The sequence below is a fragment of the Mauremys reevesii genome, linkage group 10 (genome assembly GCF_016161935.1).
Source record: "Mauremys reevesii isolate NIE-2019 linkage group 10, ASM1616193v1, whole genome shotgun sequence".
NCBI lineage: Eukaryota > Metazoa > Chordata > Testudines > Geoemydidae > Mauremys > Mauremys reevesii.
The window spans coordinates 2,348,385-2,369,377 of record NC_052632.1 but is presented as its reverse complement, the minus strand read 5'-3'; the positions used below and the strand labels follow the sequence as shown (position 1 = coordinate 2,369,377).

At 43.2% G+C, this 20,993-nt stretch overlaps 1 protein-coding gene across 1 annotated transcript in view; it reads left to right on the top strand.

Annotated features, from left to right (window-relative positions):
- ADAMTS7 (ADAM metallopeptidase with thrombospondin type 1 motif 7) overlaps positions 1-20,993 on the top strand; it is a 134,288-nt gene that overhangs the window by 87,560 nt on the left and 25,735 nt on the right. Inside the window, exons 20-23 of the mRNA XM_039490895.1 lie at positions 1,599-1,751; positions 2,548-2,721; positions 4,254-4,400; positions 5,496-5,655. Of these exons, the coding sequence (XP_039346829.1) occupies positions 1,599-1,751; positions 2,548-2,721; positions 4,254-4,400; positions 5,496-5,655 (634 nt within the window). The remainder of the gene's footprint in view (positions 1-1,598; positions 1,752-2,547; positions 2,722-4,253; positions 4,401-5,495; positions 5,656-20,993) is intronic.

Sequence of the window (20,993 nt, the reverse complement as noted above, 5' to 3'; positions counted from 1 at the left end):
GTCTGAGAGAGCCTTAAAACATGGGAAAATCACAGGGACTCTATTCGCATCACAACTACAACTTATCAGAAAAATCATACAGCACCAAGTCTGCTGACTGAGCTACTGTCACTAATTATTCGTGTCCCTTTATTACACGGTGATAGCTTCCTATGACTATTCTTTGGATAGACTTTGCAATGACAGACAAATGGCTGATGCAATTCATTGCATGGTAATAAAGTGGGAGTCAAAAAAGCACAAAGAGAGAATACGTTAGTGTGCCTGTCTGCTTCCCCGGTATAATCCGAATTGCCCTCCACTGCACTTTCTCTATCGAGAACGTCTGTTACAGAGTTCACAATGTGCAGTGGGTCATATGCTGCTCAAGGACAGCTACGTCACAGCAATGAAACAGAATTACACTGGTTTAACTGAGAGCACAATTTAATCACATATTCTGAACCTGGCTCGTCAGTTCCTGATGCAGGGCTCGAATAATGCTCATGTTCAATGCCCTTTTTATACACCTTGTGTGCTCGATTGTCTTATACTGATATTAAGGATTGTCCCCAAATTCTTAAGTTCTGTACGCAAACTTCTCAAGAGTCTCCTCGTAATTAGTCTTTAGTGCTGCCTAACCATGAGAATAATGTGTGCTCTGGAAAGTAAGATGCTAGAGATGAGCCTACAGAGGAGAACAAGATGCAGGCTCTACACTTCAGAAGGGGACTGATAGGAGAGAGAAGTTTATCAGAACTTGTATCACATAAAAAGACTTGAGCCGTGAACTACAAAAAAAGGAATGCTTGGCCTTAGAGGAAATGAGGAGGAGTTTCTTTGCAGAGAGCAGTTAAACAAACGAAGCCAGCAATGCTAATTAAATGAAGCTCTAAAATTAACCAGACTAAATCCACCCCTGGTGAACTAAAGACCCTGGAGCTGCACCCACTTACCCCGTGGCTTCATGGCCCAGTAGGTGCAGCTACTTCTTAATCAGTTAGAAACTCGTGGTGGGTAATGCCAAGTAACAGTCAAATGCACAAATCTGTAAAGCATTTCAAAAGGCAAAGCTGGAGTGGAGAAGAAAGGACACAGTCTCCTAGCCAGAGCACACACAACTAAAGTTATTCTAGGGGATCTCCTTTCCTACTCTTCTTCCTCCCAAAACACAAGGAAGCCTGAAATCCTCTAGGAATTGATTAAAGAATGAGAATCTTGCTGGGGAATTGTAAACTAGCACAAAGACTTCTCTAGCAGGGATAAAGTTCTCTAGTCCCTTCTTCAGGATGGTTTAAATGTTCTATAGAAAGGCCTTCAGTCTCTGTTACATTCTGTGGTTGTGATTCACTGTTGCATTGACAGTGATGTAACGCCACTGACCTGCAGTAATCCAGTGGTGAATTGGGCCCTGCAGGTTTTAAGACACATTTCTGCAGAATCCCATTTAATTTTTATTGCATCCTTGTGGTTTCACCCCTGTCGAATTCCATAGGATTTTCCCATGAAGACAAGTTGTTTCCTTTGCTGCCTGTGTAGCTCCCTGATTGCTGAGTTTGGTTTCTGGGGGTGGGTGGAGGCAGGGGTTAATTTTTGCTCTGTTCCTGACTGTGTTCCAGTGCTCCACAACCTGTGGCTTAGGAGCTAGCTGGAGGACAGTACATTGTAGCACAGGCAAAGATGAAGATTGTGTTGCTGCAAATAAACCTGTCCCTGCTCGAAGGTGTTACCTGAGACCATGTTCCTCGTGGCGTATTGGAAACTGGAGTAAGGTAAACATAAATATACTTCCCTTCTCCTTGCCCTTTACTGGTGTCTCTGGGTATGTCTGCACTGCAAAGAAAAATCCACACCATCAAGTCTCAGAGCCAGGGTCAATTGACTCAGAGACGCTGGGCTCAGGCCACGCAGCTAAGAATAGCAGTGTAAACATTCCTGTTGGGGCTGAAGCCCAAACTAGGAAACCCAGTGAGTGCGAAGAGTAACTAAGTGAGAACATAATAGCTCTGACTGGAAGGGAGTGAGGAAAAGCAGGAGTGAAATCCCTTAGGGTGGTCGAAAGAGGCCTGGGCTAAAGCTAATAAGGAGAGTTGTGGGAGGATATTGGGGAATACCTTGGCCGTGTTAGACTCTCAGAAAGTTTCACAAGAATCCCTCATAGCGTGAGACTTTTGAAACTAGACTGGACAATCCCATTGAGAATAAATGGTAGGGACCGCTCCTGGAACGGCAGGATTACTAGGGATGATTTTAATAGGCCTCAACTTTCGAGACCTGTGGGTGTGGGGACATGACCTCAAAAAGCTGTCACCATTAAAAATGCAAATAGAATCCTTTGAGAGTGGAAAGTCCTGGTGGTGGTAGTCGTGCTTAGGACCCTCTCCAGCTTGGGCCAGGTACAATCATGGAGAGACCCAAAAGCAAAAACTGAAAGAGTTAATGAAGGACAGAGCTTGACAATTCATTTATTTAATATCTGGGTAAACTCCACTTTGCCAGAGAGATTCATGTCTGGACACTGTTACTGCCTCCGCTCCACCAGCATGACTCATTGTATTGTTTACCCAGTGCTCCAAGAACTGCGGAGGGGGACTGAAGGTTCGGGACGTGCACTGCGTTGACACCAGAGAACAGAGGCTTCTGCGGCCCTTTCATTGTCAAGCTGTTTTCTACAAGCCCCCAATGCAGACTCCCTGCCAAACCAAGCCTTGTCTGGACTGGTATATCTCGTCCTGGAGAGAGGTGAGGGGGATTTCTAGAGAGAGAAGGTGCACGCAGTACATCATCGGAGATGGGCCTGGCCTAACGTCACTAGAGTTCAGAGGGTCCTGATGCAGCAGGCCTCTCTGTAAGGAATACATGAAGGCACAGATGGACCAAGTTCTTTTCAATGTTTTAACAGCTGTTTGCGAATAACCCAACACTATCAAGTGTCTATTAAATGATGAACTGCCAAACTGTGATGAAAATTGGGTTAATCTCAGACGCGGGTTGAATGTTTTAATGGAAATTCCAGTAGGCAACTGCTGGTCTATGTTCTCTTCCACTTGCCCCCATAAGTTTCCACAGGCAGATCAATAGCCCCACAAACTAGGAGACTAATAAAGCTGGTGCTGTGTTCCAAACCCCTGTTGGACATAGGAGAATCCAGCTGAAGCCAGCCATCTGCGGTGCCCACCAGAGGGTCCCCTGCACAGGCTGGTGAAGGCGCTCAGCCCCAAAATAGCTTGGGACTTATCTGTTTTCCTTTCCTGTTTTTCCTTTGTTTACCGGAGATGTCACTGAATGAGGCATTCTGGGATATCGTTGGGGAGAGGCATTCTGGGATTACAAGGGGACTTCTGGTATTTGTGAAGCCACAAAACGATGCATCCCAGGGTATCTTCAGTTGGAAGATTCCACAGAAAAGTGTTTAAATGGTTAATTAAATGTTATTTCTTCACCGATTTTCTCCTTCCCCGCCAGTCTGAGCTTGGCACAGTCCTGCTTTCGTAACCCCCATGCTTACACTGCAGCATGGGATTAGCCCATTATCTTTTATTCCGTGTTCATTTTTGCCTTCAGCTTTAAAAGTAGCCTGTCAGCTAAATAAAGGAATCTGAAGGCCTTGAAATCTATTGTTTACTCTACACTCTCCCAGTCAAATATCTTCCTAACTTGGATCCATTTATCACTAGACGCCCCATTCATTTTCTTATCTGTATATCCAGTAAATATATTTTTTTGTCTGGTTTGTGATGTGGTGTTTCACATCAGCACTTATTTTTCATTCCCTTCCCTGCAAATACATTTCGCTGGCTTTTACTTTTGCTTAGCCTCATAGTGCAGCGTATACTGGCTATTATTTAAGAAGTACACAGTAGTACTAGACAGCTGGTAGGCCACATTCCACACTCAGTTCGGCTTGTGCGACTCTCGTTGATGAGAAGTCAGTGGGAGTATTGTGTGACCTTTGCTGTGGGCAGAATCTGACCCTCTAAGTATTTGGATCGAGGAAGTAGTAAATGTCTATGAGCTGAAATCTGCTGTATTCTTACAAAGCTGCGTGTGCCTAAGAGTTAAACTTCAAATCAGTTTAGTATCCTCACTTCCACAACTGAAACCACCCGCAGTCAATAGTTATAATCAGAAAAATGGGCATTCAACACTGGAGGCAAATTTTTCTTAGGGCCACTTCACACTGTAATTCCATAAGAAACAAGTAAGTGGGGTGTTTTTCCCTTTCTGTTACTCCAGACCGATTCCAATTTGATGATTTGTTTGTTTCTCCTTAGTGCTCTGAGTCATGCGGCAGCGGTGAGCAGGAGCGTTTAGTTACGTGTCCAGAATTCGGACGGTGTGATGAAATGCTAAGGCCAAATAACACGAGACCCTGCAACACTCACCCATGTACCAAATGGGTAGTGGGGTCGTGGGGAGAGGTGAGCAAATGTTTAAGGGAAATAAATGTCTCCTGCAGCTGAATTTCTCTTGTGAATTAATCACGTGTATTATTTTTGAACAGCAGTTTTCCAGGGACTTAACTGTGACTCAGATAAGCCTACACCTGCTATACTACCTGGTCTATAACACGGGTTTCTGCAATCAAGCCCACACAATTGATAGTAGAGTTTATAAGGCCTTGTCTACACAAACATTTTGCCGCTTTAACTATCCTGGCATAGTTAAAGCAGCAAAAACCCCTAGTGTAGCTGTATAAAAGTGCTTCTACCAGTCTAGCTTATTTTGGTTTGGCAAAATGAAATAAATGATGCTGGTATAAATCACCTTACACCACTATAACTGTGTCTATACTAGGGCTTTTCCCAATATAACGATGTCGGCAAAAAAAATCACCCCCCTAACTGACATAGTTATGGTGGTAAAACTTTTCAGTGCAGACCAATGTCCCATTCCGTGTCCATGTATCTGAGGCGTGAATGGAGACGTATTGTGAGTGACTCAGTTTCAATAAATTGTACAGAATATTGACAAAAATAAACCACACTACAGAGTTTCTCATTGACTAGCTGTGCTGAGAAAAGGCACGCTGGGGGGGGGGGGGGTGTTGGAGACTCTGTTTCTAAAGAAGTCCTGTTTTGACCAGATACATTATAAAAACCGGACAACCAGGCCAGCTCTGAAGACAATGAAGGTTAATGGACGTGTGTTGCTAACTGTGCCTCATGTTCAGCCAAACAAGAAGCCTCCCACCTCCTCAGTCAGCAGAATTAATAGCGGTCTGTTCACTTAGCGGAAGCTAATGAGCGCAGCAGCACCAGATAAACTGTGGGTTATGTACAATAGAAATGCCTTTGTATCCCATAGAAACAGAACTAACTGGAGCAGAGGATAAAAGAGAAATAAGTTCTACAATGACAGTGTAGGAATTTTGCTCGGGTGCCACTTTAAACATGTGACTAGCGATGTAGAGTGTAGATATTTAAGTGAAGTCTCAACTCCAGCAGCAACATATAAAAAATAAACCTTAATTCTGGATGCAGTTGATTATATCCCAGCTAATTAACTTTCTGCAGTGCACAGCTACCTGTGGTGGTGGCATCCAGCGGCGACAGGTGAAGTGCATGAACACAAAAACTGGTGAAGCTGAAGAAGACAGTAGCCTGTGTGACCACGAACAGTGGCCAGAGAACACCCAGAAGTGCAATCCCCAGGACTGTGACAATAGCGAGTCAAGTAAGTGTTTAATAACTAATGCAAGGTCATATGGCTTCAAAAACTTAGCACAGAATTCAGGGCTACGTCTTTCCAGTGAAATTAACATTACATATTTGTCTCTTTGAGTGAGTCGAGCTGCACAAGGGCTTGTGCAAGGCTTTCCAGTGTAGAAATTCTGCATTTCATGAACTCTGCTGAGGTTTGGTTCTGATCTAAGGGAACTGTAGACAATTGAACTTTGCTTTCAGTTAAGAAACTCTAAAGTGGAGGATTGCATTCAGAATAAATATTTGCATTAAATCGCTTCTGTATTCTAATGCAAACCCTGTAATGATGCCACAGCTAAAACCAATTGGAATCACACACAATGTGGAGCCCATTTAGGAAAGTTGCAATAAAACATATTTTGTCATCACGACTTAGAATTATTAAGCCTCTAAAGGTTGACAGTAGATTAAATTTAACCATACTCAGACTTGTACCAGTGGGTTCACCTGGGGTAAATAAAGATATCGTAGCAGCCACAATACACAGAAGCTGGGCCATATCTTCAGCTTGTATAAATCAGTAGCTTCCTTGCCTTCAATGGAGCTATGCTGATTTACACCAACTGCAGATCTGGCCTTTCCAGTTAAGCATAGATAATGTCAGTGCCGCTGTTCAGCCTTAGAGCCAATGGTATTTCTATGAGGCAATAGGAATGGTTTAAAACCACCCAGATGTTCCAGTTTGGTATACAGGAGAATTGGGCTTTTGGGGGTCAGTCCTTCGCGGTGCAGAACACTCTGGCCCAAGTCAGCAAAGCACTTTAATGACTGGCACTGCTCACATGCTTAAAATTAAGCACATGCCTCAGTGTGTAGCTGGATCAGGCTGGAGGGCTGAGCACCAGGAAGGACTGAGCCCTTTGCACAGGGCCGCCCATGGGGGGGGCAAGTGGGGCAATTTGTCCCAGGCCCCGGGTCCTGCAGGGGCCCCCACAAGAATATAGTATTCTAAAGTATTGCAACTTTTTTTTATGGAAGGGGCCCCTGAAATGGCTTTGCCCCAGGCCCCCTGAATCCTCTGGGCGGCCCTGCCTTTGCAAGGTTGCCCTTGTGATGCAGCATTGTGCTTTACACAATGTCCAACACACGTCGGAATTTAGAAATAGCTTTACAAGAAAACATGGTTTTACTGGACTTGAAAATGTCTGGCTAGCTGCAGAGCAGATGTTGCATGAGGTTATCACATTTTCAGCTCAGCCTTATTAAATAGCAGGATAGACATTGTACTATACTGTACAGGTGGGATTTTCAACAGTGCTCAGCACTGGACTAACTCTGCTCTGATTGAAGTCAAAATGAGATTTACCAGGGACGTCAGTAAGAGCAGTTAGGACAGCACCAATTAAAAGCCCCTTATTGACTTTAATGGATCTTGGATCAGGCCCCTTATTCTCTGTTTCTGAGATGGAGTATTTAATTCTGAGCAAATGTAGCAAAGAAATTTGAATTTACTTGGGGGGAAAAAACAGATTGATCTGAACATCCATGCCCCCACCCAGCCGTCTCATTCGCTTTCCTCATCCTCTCATTGGGGCTGGCTAGTGGGTAAAATAAACACAACTAGTTCATATGTTATAAACATTTGTCAGCCTGCAGTTCCACCCACTCAGTGAGGAGCCAAGCATTGCATGGCGAAGATTTATTATGCCACTTCAGATATGAATCATGCACAATGCGCAGGGTGTCGTCTGAAAAGACAGAATGAACTTTCAGGTTCTCAGGCCTCCTAAACATCTGTGCAGTGAACTTGCCGTATTGATTTACATAATTGTCCTGCCAGACAGGAGAAGTCCCCTCAATACTGAGTTTATGAAGGAGTGAAGTAAGTTCCAGGTTTACAGTGCAGGACTTGGCACATCTGTGCAATAATGCAATTACCATATCTCCCGTAGAGATTGGAAACATCCCAGAGCTCATACTGTACCAGCCAGCTAAATTGAACAAACCAGTAACTAGATAAAAACTCAACATTTGCCCACAGGAGCTGAGATCCCACAGCTATTTCCTATCATAAGTACAGGGAAATCCAGTGCTGCATCATTTCACACTGTTGGTAAATACTGTTTAAATGGCATGCACGTCCTTGGATTTATGGTCTCTTTGCCCCTTACTAAGCTGTGCTCTGAAGAGGACTGAAAACCGCATCGGAACACGCTGCGTTTTCTGGGTTCAATGTAAATATTGTTTCTAACAGAACTTAAAGCCTCCCATTGTTTGTGTTATCCCAACCTCACATTTCACTCGTGAACCCCTCAGGGTAACTAACTGGAGGGAGCAGATGGTGGATGGTAAGCTGAAAGACAGTGGGCAAACCTAATCTTTTAGGGGGAAATCCTGCCCTGTCTCCACCATGGCTATGCAGAGTGTTGCCTGGCAAAGTGGAGTCAACGCAGTTCTGCTACGTGGGATGGGAGTGATATAAAGAGGGAGGTGTATGCAGCCCTGTGGCATGGACATCCGCAGAGCAGCGGCTGCCAGGTAGCAATGTACATGGGGCCGTGCTATTGGCTTAGACGCTGCATAGACCTTCCTGCCCTGCCGAGGGGGCACGCTGCTGCAGCATCAGAGCTGCAGACCAGCAGTGAGATAGGGAAGGGAAGGGGGTTGTTTCTTTCCCCCAGCCCTTCAGTGCTACCCAGAAGCCAGCCCAGCTACTCTGGCAGGTTGATGGGCTGAGAACTGGAGCCTTTCCAAGCTCTATTTCTTTATTACATTGATAAGGAGCAGCTCTAACTCGTTTTACGCATGGCTTTAATGTATTTTAGGACCTTCATTAACCCCTGATATTTTATTCTCTTTCCCTGTCCCCTTCCTCATAGTGTGACACTTGAACCATTTCATGTTAGGGGAAAATGTTTAGTCCCCTTTCAGATCCCTGCACTGGCCAGGAAAGGGTTGTGCATGGAGGAGTTTTGCCCAGTTTGCGGGGGTGGGGGGGCTGTCATCTGTGAAATTAACATAACTTTCTGAAGGATGCTAACGCAATAGGAGATGACAGTCTTGCCTTTAAAATAACACAATGCAGAGCATTGATAGCAGATCGCTCGCACCTCCTCAGCAAGCCTGGGGCAGCTGGAACATCCCTTTCGCCTGGTTCACCACCCTTGACTCAAGGCAGGTTTTTAATACAAAGAGTTTTCAGCTAAGTTTTAGTCCTTTCGCTGTGAAATTGCATGGCCATAGATTTGGCACATTTTTAAACAGTGTGTGGATAACATGTGTTTTTCAGCTCTCTACGTCTGAATAGCCTAGCCGATGGGGGTGTAGGTCTGCAGGGTCCTTGACTGGACTTGTTTTATAATGGCACCAAGCAATATCTACCGTGGGGAAGGCAAGGCAAGCAGCTGACATGCACATAGGTCCAAATCAGGGTATTCAGAGGTTTCACGTCATTAAAAAGGAAAACAGCAGAGAGAGACATGTTGCCAATATGAAACCTCAGGCAATTGATAGTCCTTGTGGATGGAAAATCATATGGCAATATACAATGATTGTTCTCTTCCTTTTCCTCCCTTTGTTCTCATGATGAATAGCAGTGATAAATAGGCTCAAAATATCTCTGCACTGATACATATTTGGATGAGTAGCTTCCCCGTGGTAATAGGACTGTATTTCTGTAAGCCTAGGAAAGCCTCATGCCAGAGGCATAAATGTGTGCCAAAGGGCCACAGCGGTGTAAGGGCCCTTTAACAAATGGCCCCCTGCTACACGTGTTTCCTTGATTAAAGGACAGGTCACAATGATCCTTGCAGGGTGAAGGCTGCACAAGAAGCACTTATTAACCCTTTCATGGTTCAAATTCATGCACACAAGGTGGGGAAATTTCTCATGCTTCGGGGGATCTCCACAATGCTCCTTTCCTAGGACAGTGGGAGTGTCAATGCCATAATCTAGCCCATCGCATCCAGCCAGCAGTGGATCTGGTAACCAGTGTCAGTGGTACGATAAACCATTTAAAAGAACCTTTAACTGGCAATTATTTCTGTCCATCATCAGAGCCGTGCATGGGTTACAGCTGTGCCAAGCCTATGGGCTGCATGGGGTCCTTGGGCCAGGCTGGTGGCATTACTCTTTCATGCCCATCACATTCTCCCTTCACCCAGACTGAATTTAAACCATGAAAGGGTTAATAAACAGTCTGGAATTTAGACCCAGATCACACTGATTAGGGATGCAACTAGGAAACTGGGTGGAGTGCAAAGCTGGCTAATGAGGTTTCAGTGGTTGTGGTTACAATACAGGCATTTCGACGGGCGGGGGCGGCTCTAGGGATTTTGCCGCCCCAAGCACGGCTGGCAGGCTGCCTCCGGTGGCTTGCCTGCGGAGGATCTCCCACAGGCGTGCCTGTGGGAGGTCCTCCGAAGCCGCGGGACCAGCGGACCCTCCACAGGCACGCCTGCAGGAGGTCCTCTGAAGCCACGGGACCAGCAGACCCTCTGCAGGCAAGCCGCCGAGGGCAGCCTACCTGCCGCCCTCGCGGCGCCGGGCTTGGCGTGCTGGGGCTTGGAGCCACCCCTGTCGATGTGGGATTAATATGCCAGAACCAACTGATTGCAGATGAGTTACCTGCATTATAGATTGAACTCACCTTTTGGAGCTTCGAGCCAGAATGTTAGGCTAATGCCCGGGAATGATTAGAGGCTCCTCTAAGAGCTGGGTGAATGCTGAACAGTTCCAGTTCATAGCCATGTGTTTTGAAATGCAGCAAAACCCAAAACACTGGGATTTTATTACTCTGAATGCAGGAGTGCTGGGACAGTTTTGTAGAGTTTACACAGAGTGACTGATACAAGATGAGAAACTAAATCCTCTTCTGCCTTCCATTCTACCTCCGCCCATCCTTCCCCAAGACGCAAACAAGAAAAATCCTTAAACTTTCACCATTTTAAAGTAGGTCAAAAATTGAAAGCAATCCAACCATGTTAATCCACCTGCCCGAGTTAAATAGGAGGCAGTAGGCAATTATTTTTCTGTGATCCATTGCACAGACTCCGAACTTTATTTCAATCCAGTAGTGCAAACAACTGTAACTTATTGAGACTGTGCTTCCCACACAAAATCAAGAATCCATGCTGCAGATTCTGAGAACAGGGCAGTCACCTAACCTATTTGTGAAAACAGCCTGTCCAAATACAGACACGCTGACGTGAGATAGCCCTAAAGAAGTCATTTCTTCCCTAGACTCTTTTGATGCACATTTTCTTTTCATTTTGGTTCAGTAAGAAAACATCCACCGTTCGTAAACAGCCGTCACTCCCTCATGCAGCAGTGGTTCAGAGCCATGGAATTTCATGGCCATGGCTAGGTTCCTAACAGACTCTGATGGAGTTTGCAGGCAGAGTTAAGTGACTGGACTCAGAAGAAGCTTGCAAAGTGTCCTGGGGGCAGCTCAGCAGGCAGTGTAGCATTGTGTTGTGTGACGCACTCTGGTCAGAGATACCTTGATGCTCGTGCCCTTCAAAACCTGCTGAAGCTGTGACGGTGTGAAGGGACAATGCCTCTTGCTCACTGTGCTTAGGTAGCATCTGACAGCTGGCTCTGCAGCAGCTTTGCGAAGTCCAAAACGCCCGCTTGCTCTAAGTCACATATATTATTGCCATTGAGGACATGCAGTTACCATGAGTGAAAGGAAATGGACTATGCAGAGGAGGAGAGAAGTGGCTGCAAACCCTCTGACCCCACTTAGGCCAGTTCAAATATTGCTGCGTCACTGATACAGTGAGTTGGGAGCCCTCTTTGCTCATGTCCCTGACAGGCTCGGAGTAATCTCACATGCTGTTCTTGCGGTGGTTGATCACACATGACCATATTATAACCTTTACTGCCTTGTAAATCACAATGTCCCCCACTCTCAACAATGACAACCGTGATCTGTCGTGGGTGTAACTGGCACCAAGTAGGATGATTCTCAAAGCTGAGCACAATCTCAGGATAGACTGAGAAGTCATTTCTGAATCAGTGAACCCTCCCTTCACGGCTTCCATTTCAAGTTCAGGCTTCTTTCCTCACCATTGAGGCCCTTCACGGCTCTCCCTCTCACTACTGTCTTGTGACCTTACCTCTCTTTTCTCCACACTGCCAACAGTCCCAGCCTCAAACACCCTCCTGCCCACTGTCCCAACTGCCTTGTGCCTTCTTCCACACCACCCCTTGTGCATGAAACCATGCAAAGGGCAGCAGGGCTCTCTCCTCCTTTAAAACCTTCTCAAGAGTTCTGCTGCAATGGCGGCAAGAAATCAGCCAACAAGTGATGGCTAGGCTGTAGGCAACACCAGGAGAAATGTATGGGTCAGATCCTCAGCTGGTGGGAATCAATGTAGCTCTAGTGGCTTCGATGAAGCTGCATTGGTTTATACCACTGAGTATATTTGCACATAAAAATTGTGCATACACATTGCGCATATTTTAGTGTTTTCTTTCCCTGTCACTTGTCATCTTAGGGCCAGACCCAGTGAAGCAACACTGTTCACTTAGTGGGATTCAGGGCCAGCTCCAGGCACCAGCCCAGCAAGCAGCTGCTTGGGGCAGCCAACGGTGAGGGGTGGCATGTCTGAGTCTTCGGCGGCAGGTCCCTCACTCCCTCTCGGAGCGAAGGACCAGCCACCGAATTGCTGCCAAATACTGAAACGGCAGCGGTAGAGCTGCAGATCACGATCGTGCCTTTTTTTTTTTCTTCCCCTGCTTGGGGTGGCAAAAACCCTGGAGCCAGCCATGGTGGGATTACTCGTGGAATAAAGTGCTATGCACTCTAAACCAGTGGTTCTCAACCAGGGGTACACATACCCTGGGGGTACACAGAGGTTTTCCAGGGGATACATCAACTCATCTAGATATTTGCCTAGATTTACAGCAGGCTACATAAAAAGCACTAGCCAAGTCAGTACAAACTAAAATTTCATACAGACAATGACTTGTTTATACTGCTCTATATTCCATACACTGAAATGTAAGGACAATATTTATATTCCAATTGATTTATTTTATAATTATATGGTTAAAAATGAGAAAGTCAGCAATTTTTGAGTAAGAGTGTGCTGTGATGCTTTTGTATTTTTATGTTTGATTTTGTACGCAAGTCATTTTTAAGCGAGGTGAAACTTGGGTACGCAGGACAAATCAGCCTCCTGAAAGGGATCCAGTGGTCTGGGAAGGTTGAAGGCCATTGCTCTAAGCAACAGCATCAGATTCTACCCCTTAGATCTGTGTTGTACAATAGCATCTTGATACTGATTGGAGCCTTCTGGGCACCACAGCAATATGAGTAATACAAAATAATTATTTGTAAACACTTGGGATGTACGAGGCGATTGGAAAAAGACAAATGTGGTTTTGATGTTGAGGAAAAGGAAAGAAATTATCTTGTCAACTACAACTCATTTTAACTCCTCATCAAACTATTAAGAGACTATATGTGTGCGTTTATTAGAGGATAATAGAAACACTGGAGTGAGCAGCATGAGTTTATCAAGACCTAATCAGACCAGACAAATTTAATTGCTTTTCTGATAAAAATTCAAAGTTAGTAAATGAAGGGAATTCATTAGATGTTATATACACAAACCAAGGAAAACATTTGATCCGATGTCTCATGAAATCTTATTTGCAACATTAAATCAATTTGGCTCGGAAAGGAGCACTGTCACATGGATTTTAAACTGGCTGATGTGCCACATACAAAGGTAATGATAAACAGAAAACCTTACAGCTCTAGGGACTAGCAGAGTGTTAATGAAATTCATGGAAGTTACTAAATCAGGAGGTGATACAAATAGAAGCGAGGACAGAGATGTAATAAAGTGAATAGAAAGAAAGACAGGAAATAACAGTATGATAGTCGGCTTAGTAATAGCTGGAGAAATATCAGCTGCAATGCAGACAATCAGTGGGAGCCAGAAATCTGAAAAGCAGTAATGCAGAAAGAGCTCTAAGTGTGATAGTGGGCCGTAAATTAGCTACAGGTTTACAATGCAGTATGGTGAGAAAAGAGACCAACGGGATAGTGGCTACAGCATACAGGTATCAATGGCATAAAGCAGGATAAAGATAAGTTCTTTCTAGGATAATCTGGGAGACAGCCAGCACATGGACTATTGCATTCGGTTCCGGGTAAATAGATGTAGAGAAATTGGAAGGAGTTCAAAGATCATTAAACATTATTAGGAGGCTGGAAGGAGTGCTTTGCACAAGAGCTAAACAGTAACAACTAAGTGGGAACGTGAAAACCAGCTACAAATGTCTGATGAGTGCAAACAGCAACAGGCAGATTGTCCTCTCAGCAATGCAAATCTGGAGTAACTCCACTGAAGGCACTAGTGTTTCACCAGGGTAAAACTGGTTTGAAAGTAGCCCCAAGGATGGAGGGGAACTGTTTAGTGTGGTACAAGGAGATAGAACTAGAAGTCATAGGATGTAGTTAAGAGAAGGGAAGTTGGAACTGAATATTAAAAGAAAACTTGCTGACAGGAAGATCTGTTAGATGGTGAAACAGCCACTCAATTTAGCGGTGATGTCCCATCGCTTGAAATGGCTAAAACAAACCTGGACTAAGCACTAGAAAATGTCCTGTCAAGCACAATCTGCACTGATCCCTGGAGATGTTGGACTAGCCCCAGACATTTCTGTCTCTAACCTGAACAATGCAGACTATTTACTGGCTTTATTTACTTACCTTGGCTGCAGGCATCATGCCCTTTTATGTAACAGGCATTTTGTTTATTCCTTGCTCCTTTCACCTTCTGTCAGAGAAACATATACATGTGCCTTGGTACCAGACAATCTCCTATCTGCTGGAAATCTCTCTGGGGCTGCGAGGGTTAACTTTGCTGAAAAGCAAAAGCAACATAACAAGAGGATTAGATGTCACTGATAATCGCATGTTAAATATTAGTCATTCTTATCACTTTAATGTGTCTGGAAAAGAGCTTTTTGTCTGCCCAGAAAGAAACATTAAACCCTTCAGAGTTTTGTTTAACAAAGAATGTATTAAAAGCTAGATCCAGTGCAAGCTGTAGTAGTGATAGCTGCTACTTGTGCCTAGAGTTGAGAAGTTCAGCTGAAGGGTGCATTCGGTCTGTGTTGTAAATGGGAGGCTACACTGCAGTCCAAATGACGCTCACAGGCTGCTGCTATCTCTGGGGATGCAGAAGGGACTGCAAAACAAACAAAAACCAAAAAACGTTAGAAATAGCAAACAAAAGACACAAAGAGTCTCAGCCTACACTAGACCCGTATTTATCGTCTCTTCAGCAAAGAAAATCCCTGGGGAAACTAGACAACCCGAGAAGTAACCTCGCCCATTTTTACATTTTCAGTAGTTGGTGGAATTGCTTACATGCATAAGAACATAAGAACGGCCGTACCGGGTCAGACCAAAGGTCCATCTAGCCCAGTATCCTGTCTACCGACAGTGGCCAATGCCAGGTGCCCCAGAGGGAGTGAACCTAACAGGCAATGATCAAGTGATCTCTCTCCTGCCATCCATCTCCATCCTCTGACAAGCAGAGGCTAGGGACACCATTCCTTACCCATCCTGGCTAATAGCCATTTATGGACTTAACCACCATGAATTTATCCAGTTCCCTTTTAAATGCTGTTATAGTCCTAGCCTTCACAACCTCCTCAGGCAAGGAGTTCCACAAGTTGACTGTGCGCTGCACGAAGAAGAACTTCCTTTTATTTGTTTTAAACCTGCTGCCTATTAATTTCATTTGGTGACCCCTAGTTCTTGTATTATGGGAATAAGTAAATAACTTCCTTATCCACTTTCTCCACATCACTCATGATTTTATATACCTCTATCATATCCCCCCTTAGTCTCCTCTTTTCCAAGCTGAAGAGTCCTAGCCTCTTTAATCTTTCCTCATATGGGACCCTCTCTGAACCCCTAATCATTTTAGTTGCCCTTTTCTGAACCTTTTCTAGTGCCAGTATATCTTTTCTGAGATGAGACCACATCTGTATGCAGTATTCAAGATGTGGGCGTACCATCGATTTATATAAGGGCAATAATATATGCTCAGTCTTATTCTCTATCCCCTTTTTAATGATTCCTAACATCCTGTTTGCTTTTTTGACCACCTCTGCACACTGCGTGGACATCCTCAGAGAACTATCCACGATGACTCCAAGATCTTTTTCCTGACTCGTTGTAGCTAAATTAGCCCCCATCATATTGTATGTATAGTTGGGGTTATTTTTTCCAATGTGCATTACTTTACATTTATCCACATTAAATTTCATTTGCCATTTTGTTGCCCAATCACTTAGTTTTGTGAGATCTTTTTGAAGTTCTTCACAGTCTGCTTTGGTCTTAACTATCTTGAGCAGTTTAGTATCATCTGCAAACTTTGCCACCTCACTGTTTACCCCTTTCTCCAGATCATGCAATCCAGAAAAAGCAATCAAAGCAATGTGAACCACTCATTTAATTTGCTGAGATCAGAGTTAGTTGCAACCTTAACTCATATTCATAGAGTTAAGGCTACAAGAGACCATTAGATCATCTAGTCTGACCTGCTGTGTATCAAAGACTTTTAAATTTCACCTGTTGCCCTTGTATTGACACAAATAACTGCTGTTTGGCTAAAGCGTATCCTTCCAGAAAGGCATCCAGTCTTGATCTGAAGATATCAAGAGATGGAGAATTCACCACTGCCCTTCCTAGTTTGTTCCAGTGGTTTATCACCCTCACTGGTAAAATTATGTGTCTTATTTCCAAATTGAATTGTCTGGCTTCAGCTTCCAGCCATGAGTTCTTTTTATGCCTTTCTCAACTACGTTAAAGACTCTTTAGTACCCATTAAGTTTCTCCCTGTGAAGGTATTTATACCTTGCAATCGTATTTCCTCTCAGTCTTCTGTTTGATAAGCTAAATAGATTGAGCTCTTTAAGTCTTTCACTGTCTGCCATTTTCTCCAGCATTCCAATCACGTTTATGGCTTTTTCCTGCAGCCCCTCCAATTTTTCAACATCCTTTTAAAAATGTGGACACCAGAACCATATGCAGTATTGTAGTCTCTCACCAACGCCCTATGCAGAGATAGTCACCTCTATGCTGCTACTCACTACTCCCCTGCTTAGACATCCAAGGATCGCATTATCCCTTTCTGTCACAGCATCGCACTGGGAGCCCATGTTGAACTGTTTGTCCACTATGACCCCCCTAAATCCTTGTCAGAGTCACTACTTTCCAGGAAACAGCCCCCCCATTCTGTAGGCCAGGCCTGCATTCCTTCTTCTTAGATGGATAACACTGCAATTAGCTGTGCAATTAAAACACATTTTGTTTGAACGGGCCCTGCTGACCAAGCGATCTAGATCATTCTGTGTGAGTAGCCTGTCGTCCTTAATTACCTCTCTGCCAATTTTTGTGTCACTGCAAATGTTAGCAGTGATGGAACCATTGAAGAGCATTGGACCTAGTATCAATCCCTGTGGAACCCCACTAGAAAAACCCCCATGCGGCAATGATCCCCACCAACTTCTACTTTAAGATCTCTCCGTTAGCCAGTTCTTATTCTTAGCCAGTCCTTTATTGATATTGTATAGTGCTAATTTTTTAAAATCTGGATGTTGTGTGGTACTTGTTCAAATGCCGTACAGATGTCTCAATATATTACTTCTGCTCCGTGACCTTTAGCAACCAAACTTGTAATCTCATCAAAGAATGAAATCAGGTTTTTTGATAAGACCTATTTTCCATAAAACCATGTTGACTGGCATTAATTATATTCCTATCCTTTAATTCTTTATTAATTGAATCTTATATCATCTTTCCCACTGATTGATGTCAGGGTAACCAGCCAGCTTGCCCTTTGTGAATATTGGCACAACTTTAGCACTCTTCCAATTTTCTGGAATTTCCTGATATTCTAAGATTTATAAAAAATGAACATCAGAGAGCCAGAGATCACCTCCGCCAGCTCTTTTAGGACTGAGGTGCAAGTTATACAGGCCTGTTGCATTTAAAAATCTTTATCCTTACTAGATACAGTTTAACATCTTCCTTAGTTACTAATGGACTGGAAAGTACTTCATTATCTTCATGTGATACAGGCACATAATCCTGCTTTCTTCCAGTAACAGAACAGAAATATTTATTGAATAATTCTGCCTTTTCTGCATCATTATTAATAATTTTACCATCTCCATCTAGTAATTGGCCTATAACATTGCTAGAATTTCTTTTGTTCCTAATATACTTTAAAAAAAAAACCTCCTTTTTATTGTCCTTAATCCTGCTAGCCTTGGATTTTTTCCTGGTGTCTTTTGCTTCCCTTATCAATTTTCTAGACTTAATAAACTTCTAAATTTATAATGATTCCTATCTCTTCTCCTTTTTTTCAATTATCAATTGTTATATATTGCTTTTTTATTGTTAATTGCTATCTTCACTTCACCACTGAATCAGGATACGCTTTTAGCCAAAGGTGCCCTTTTTCTTGATTGTTTACTCACGGCTTTTTGGCCACCTAATAAACTCTTCTTAAAGAACTCCTAATGTTCATTCACATCTTTCTGTCTACATTTTACCTCCCAGTCAATTTCACTTATAATTTTCTTCACCTTTGGGAAATTAGCCCCTTTGAAGCACCAAGTATATATATTACTAGTTGGGACTGTCTTCTCCTTGTCCATATTGAATGTAATCAGGTCATGATCCCTGCTCCCTAGGCAACCTCCAGAGGTCCAAAGTAAAGTTATTTCATGTTGGATGCAATAACTTTTGTATTAGAAAATTAACTTCTATATATTTAGAAACTCTAATGATGTTTCACTACTGCTGCATGTAATTATAAGTTCAAATTCATGTTTACATCGTAGATGCAATGTAGACTAGAGAAGTGCTACTAGAGTAGTGTCATACTTCTAAGGTTAGTTTTGTCATTAAGTCAGGGCCGGTATGCTACCTCAGGCTTAATCTCATTAGATAAGTACCTTTGGACCTGATTAATACTGTATTGGATCGGAGGAGTCCAAAGAAAAAGACGATACGGAGATCTATATTTGTGATATACCTTGATTTTAGCAAAGCTTTTGATATGGTCTCCCACAGTATTTTTGCCAGCAAGTTAAAAAAGTATGGATTGGATGAATGGACTATAAGGTGGATAGAAAGCTGGCTAGATCATCGGGCTCAACGGGTAGTGATCAACAGCTCGATGTCTAGTTGGCAGCCAGTATCAAGCGGAGTGTGCCAAAGGTTGGTCCTCGGGCAGGTTTTGTTAAACATTAATTATCTGGATGATGGGATGGTTTGCACCCTCAGCAAGTTGGCAGCGGTCTCTTCCAACCCTAATCTTCTATGATTCTAAGTGGTGTTTGTGATGTAATTAGCTGGCAGTCTTCCTCTGAGGTCCTGATCCTAAACCCAGTGAAGTTAATGGGAGTCTTTCTGTTGACTAATGGGATTTGAATCAGATCTTTTATATGAAACAAACCAATGGGCCTGATGATTTCTTGTAATTAATTATCTCCTTTCCAATAGCAGAGGTTTTCTGTCCAGATTCCATAGGGATAACAATGCCATTCTGTTTTCTGAAAGTCCCATGTTGCTTCAATTAAACACAATCACAAAATTATTCTTTACTTCCTGTCCCTTGATTGTCATGTAGTGTTGCTGGCAGGGTTATAATCACTGGCATGTTCCACCTCACAGGTGGCTGCATGTTAGTGACAGGTGATCCCTGTCTGTACAGTCTGTAGTGCTATAAGGTACTTTAACACTTAAGGAATGTTCAGTTACATTCAATTAGTAATAGTAGTAAGAAAATGTTTGTGTTATTTGAACAAACAAAGAGAAAGTGAGACTGGCTGGACTACTATGGTGAGGGCCATATAAATACTGAACTATATAGCCATGGATTTACCAGAATAACCATTTGGGTACCTCTTCAACACACAAATGTCTATTTTAAAAAAAAACCCTAAAGTTCTTCGTTAAAAACGATATGAATGTTTAATATAGCTCAGGGCAGGAAACATCAATGGGAAACACAAACATTTCCTGCCAAACTATGATGAGTAACAAAACCTTCACGTGGCAGGAAGTGAGAGCTGTGTAAATCCACAGGTAGAAGGCATGAACATAAACTTGTATTCTCCTTTTTGACTTTAAGGAGCTTTTACAGAACAGGAGTCATAAAGGCTGCAACATTTCTGTGTCTGTTAGAAGAACATAGAGAATGTTTCTGTAAAATAAGCTCCCATGATATCAGCAAAATCATTTATTTCTCTTTAAGTGACTATGTTTATGTTGGCCATAAAAATGCAAATAAATTCAACAGAGTTTAAAGGTTAAAAACATCATAATTCTAATTTTTAAAATAGGCAGCAAAGAGATCAAAAATAAACAAACATCTCACTTTTAATTATCTCTAATTAAAGAAAGTCAGAACTAATTAAAGCCAGAATCCTGTTCGGTCTCCATGGTATAAATTAATTAATGATTGCATAGAAGTTATTTTTAACACAGCTTCTAATTTTAAATCCCCATCCAGCTGTGGGCAAAGATGATCGTATCTATCTGTGTCCTTACATGGCCCACAGAGCTGACATATTGGAGAACCACACACACTTTCACAGAGTTATCCTCACAGCACCCCACCAAGGCAGTAACGATTTAATACCCCATTTTACAGGTAGGGACCTGAGGTGCAGAGAAATTAAGTGACTGGTCCAAAGTCAAACAGGAAATGTGTGGCAGAGCTAGGAGCTCAACCAAGATTTTTTGAGTCTCAATCCATTGCCTTCACAAGAATACCCTTCGCTTCTCCCCACAACCCTCGGTGATGTTGAGAGGCAGCATATTGCAATGGTGGGCTCAGTGTAAATGCTTCTGGTGATAAAATGTCGTCCATAAAGCACTACGTTGGTCTAACAGCTCTGCATCAGATCCACTCAGAACGTTTTCATATGACCGTAACGGCTAGAAGTTACATTTATTTTTAAATGAAAGTTCAAATTCTGTGGGAACTGATGCTACCTCAGGATTGCTGGGCCGATGTTCTGCTCCATGGCAGCACAAACCCACCTCACAACTGGAGCCAGTTGGAGACTTATAGGAAGTGAAGTAGGGAAAACAAACCTCCAAAGTGTCCAAAGCTTCCAAGAAGTATCTGAATGTTCAGCTCCCTCCCCAAACTGCACCAAGTCACTAAAGCCTTCTGAGCTTCACCCATCACTGGGACAGGATCCCCAGATTTCCACTCAGTTACGGTATTGTGTGCTGTGCACACTGGGTAGCTTCTCTTCCAAAGAAGCAATGGAAAAGCTAGTAGAGACGCATGGGAGGTTGTTCATGGGTCATTA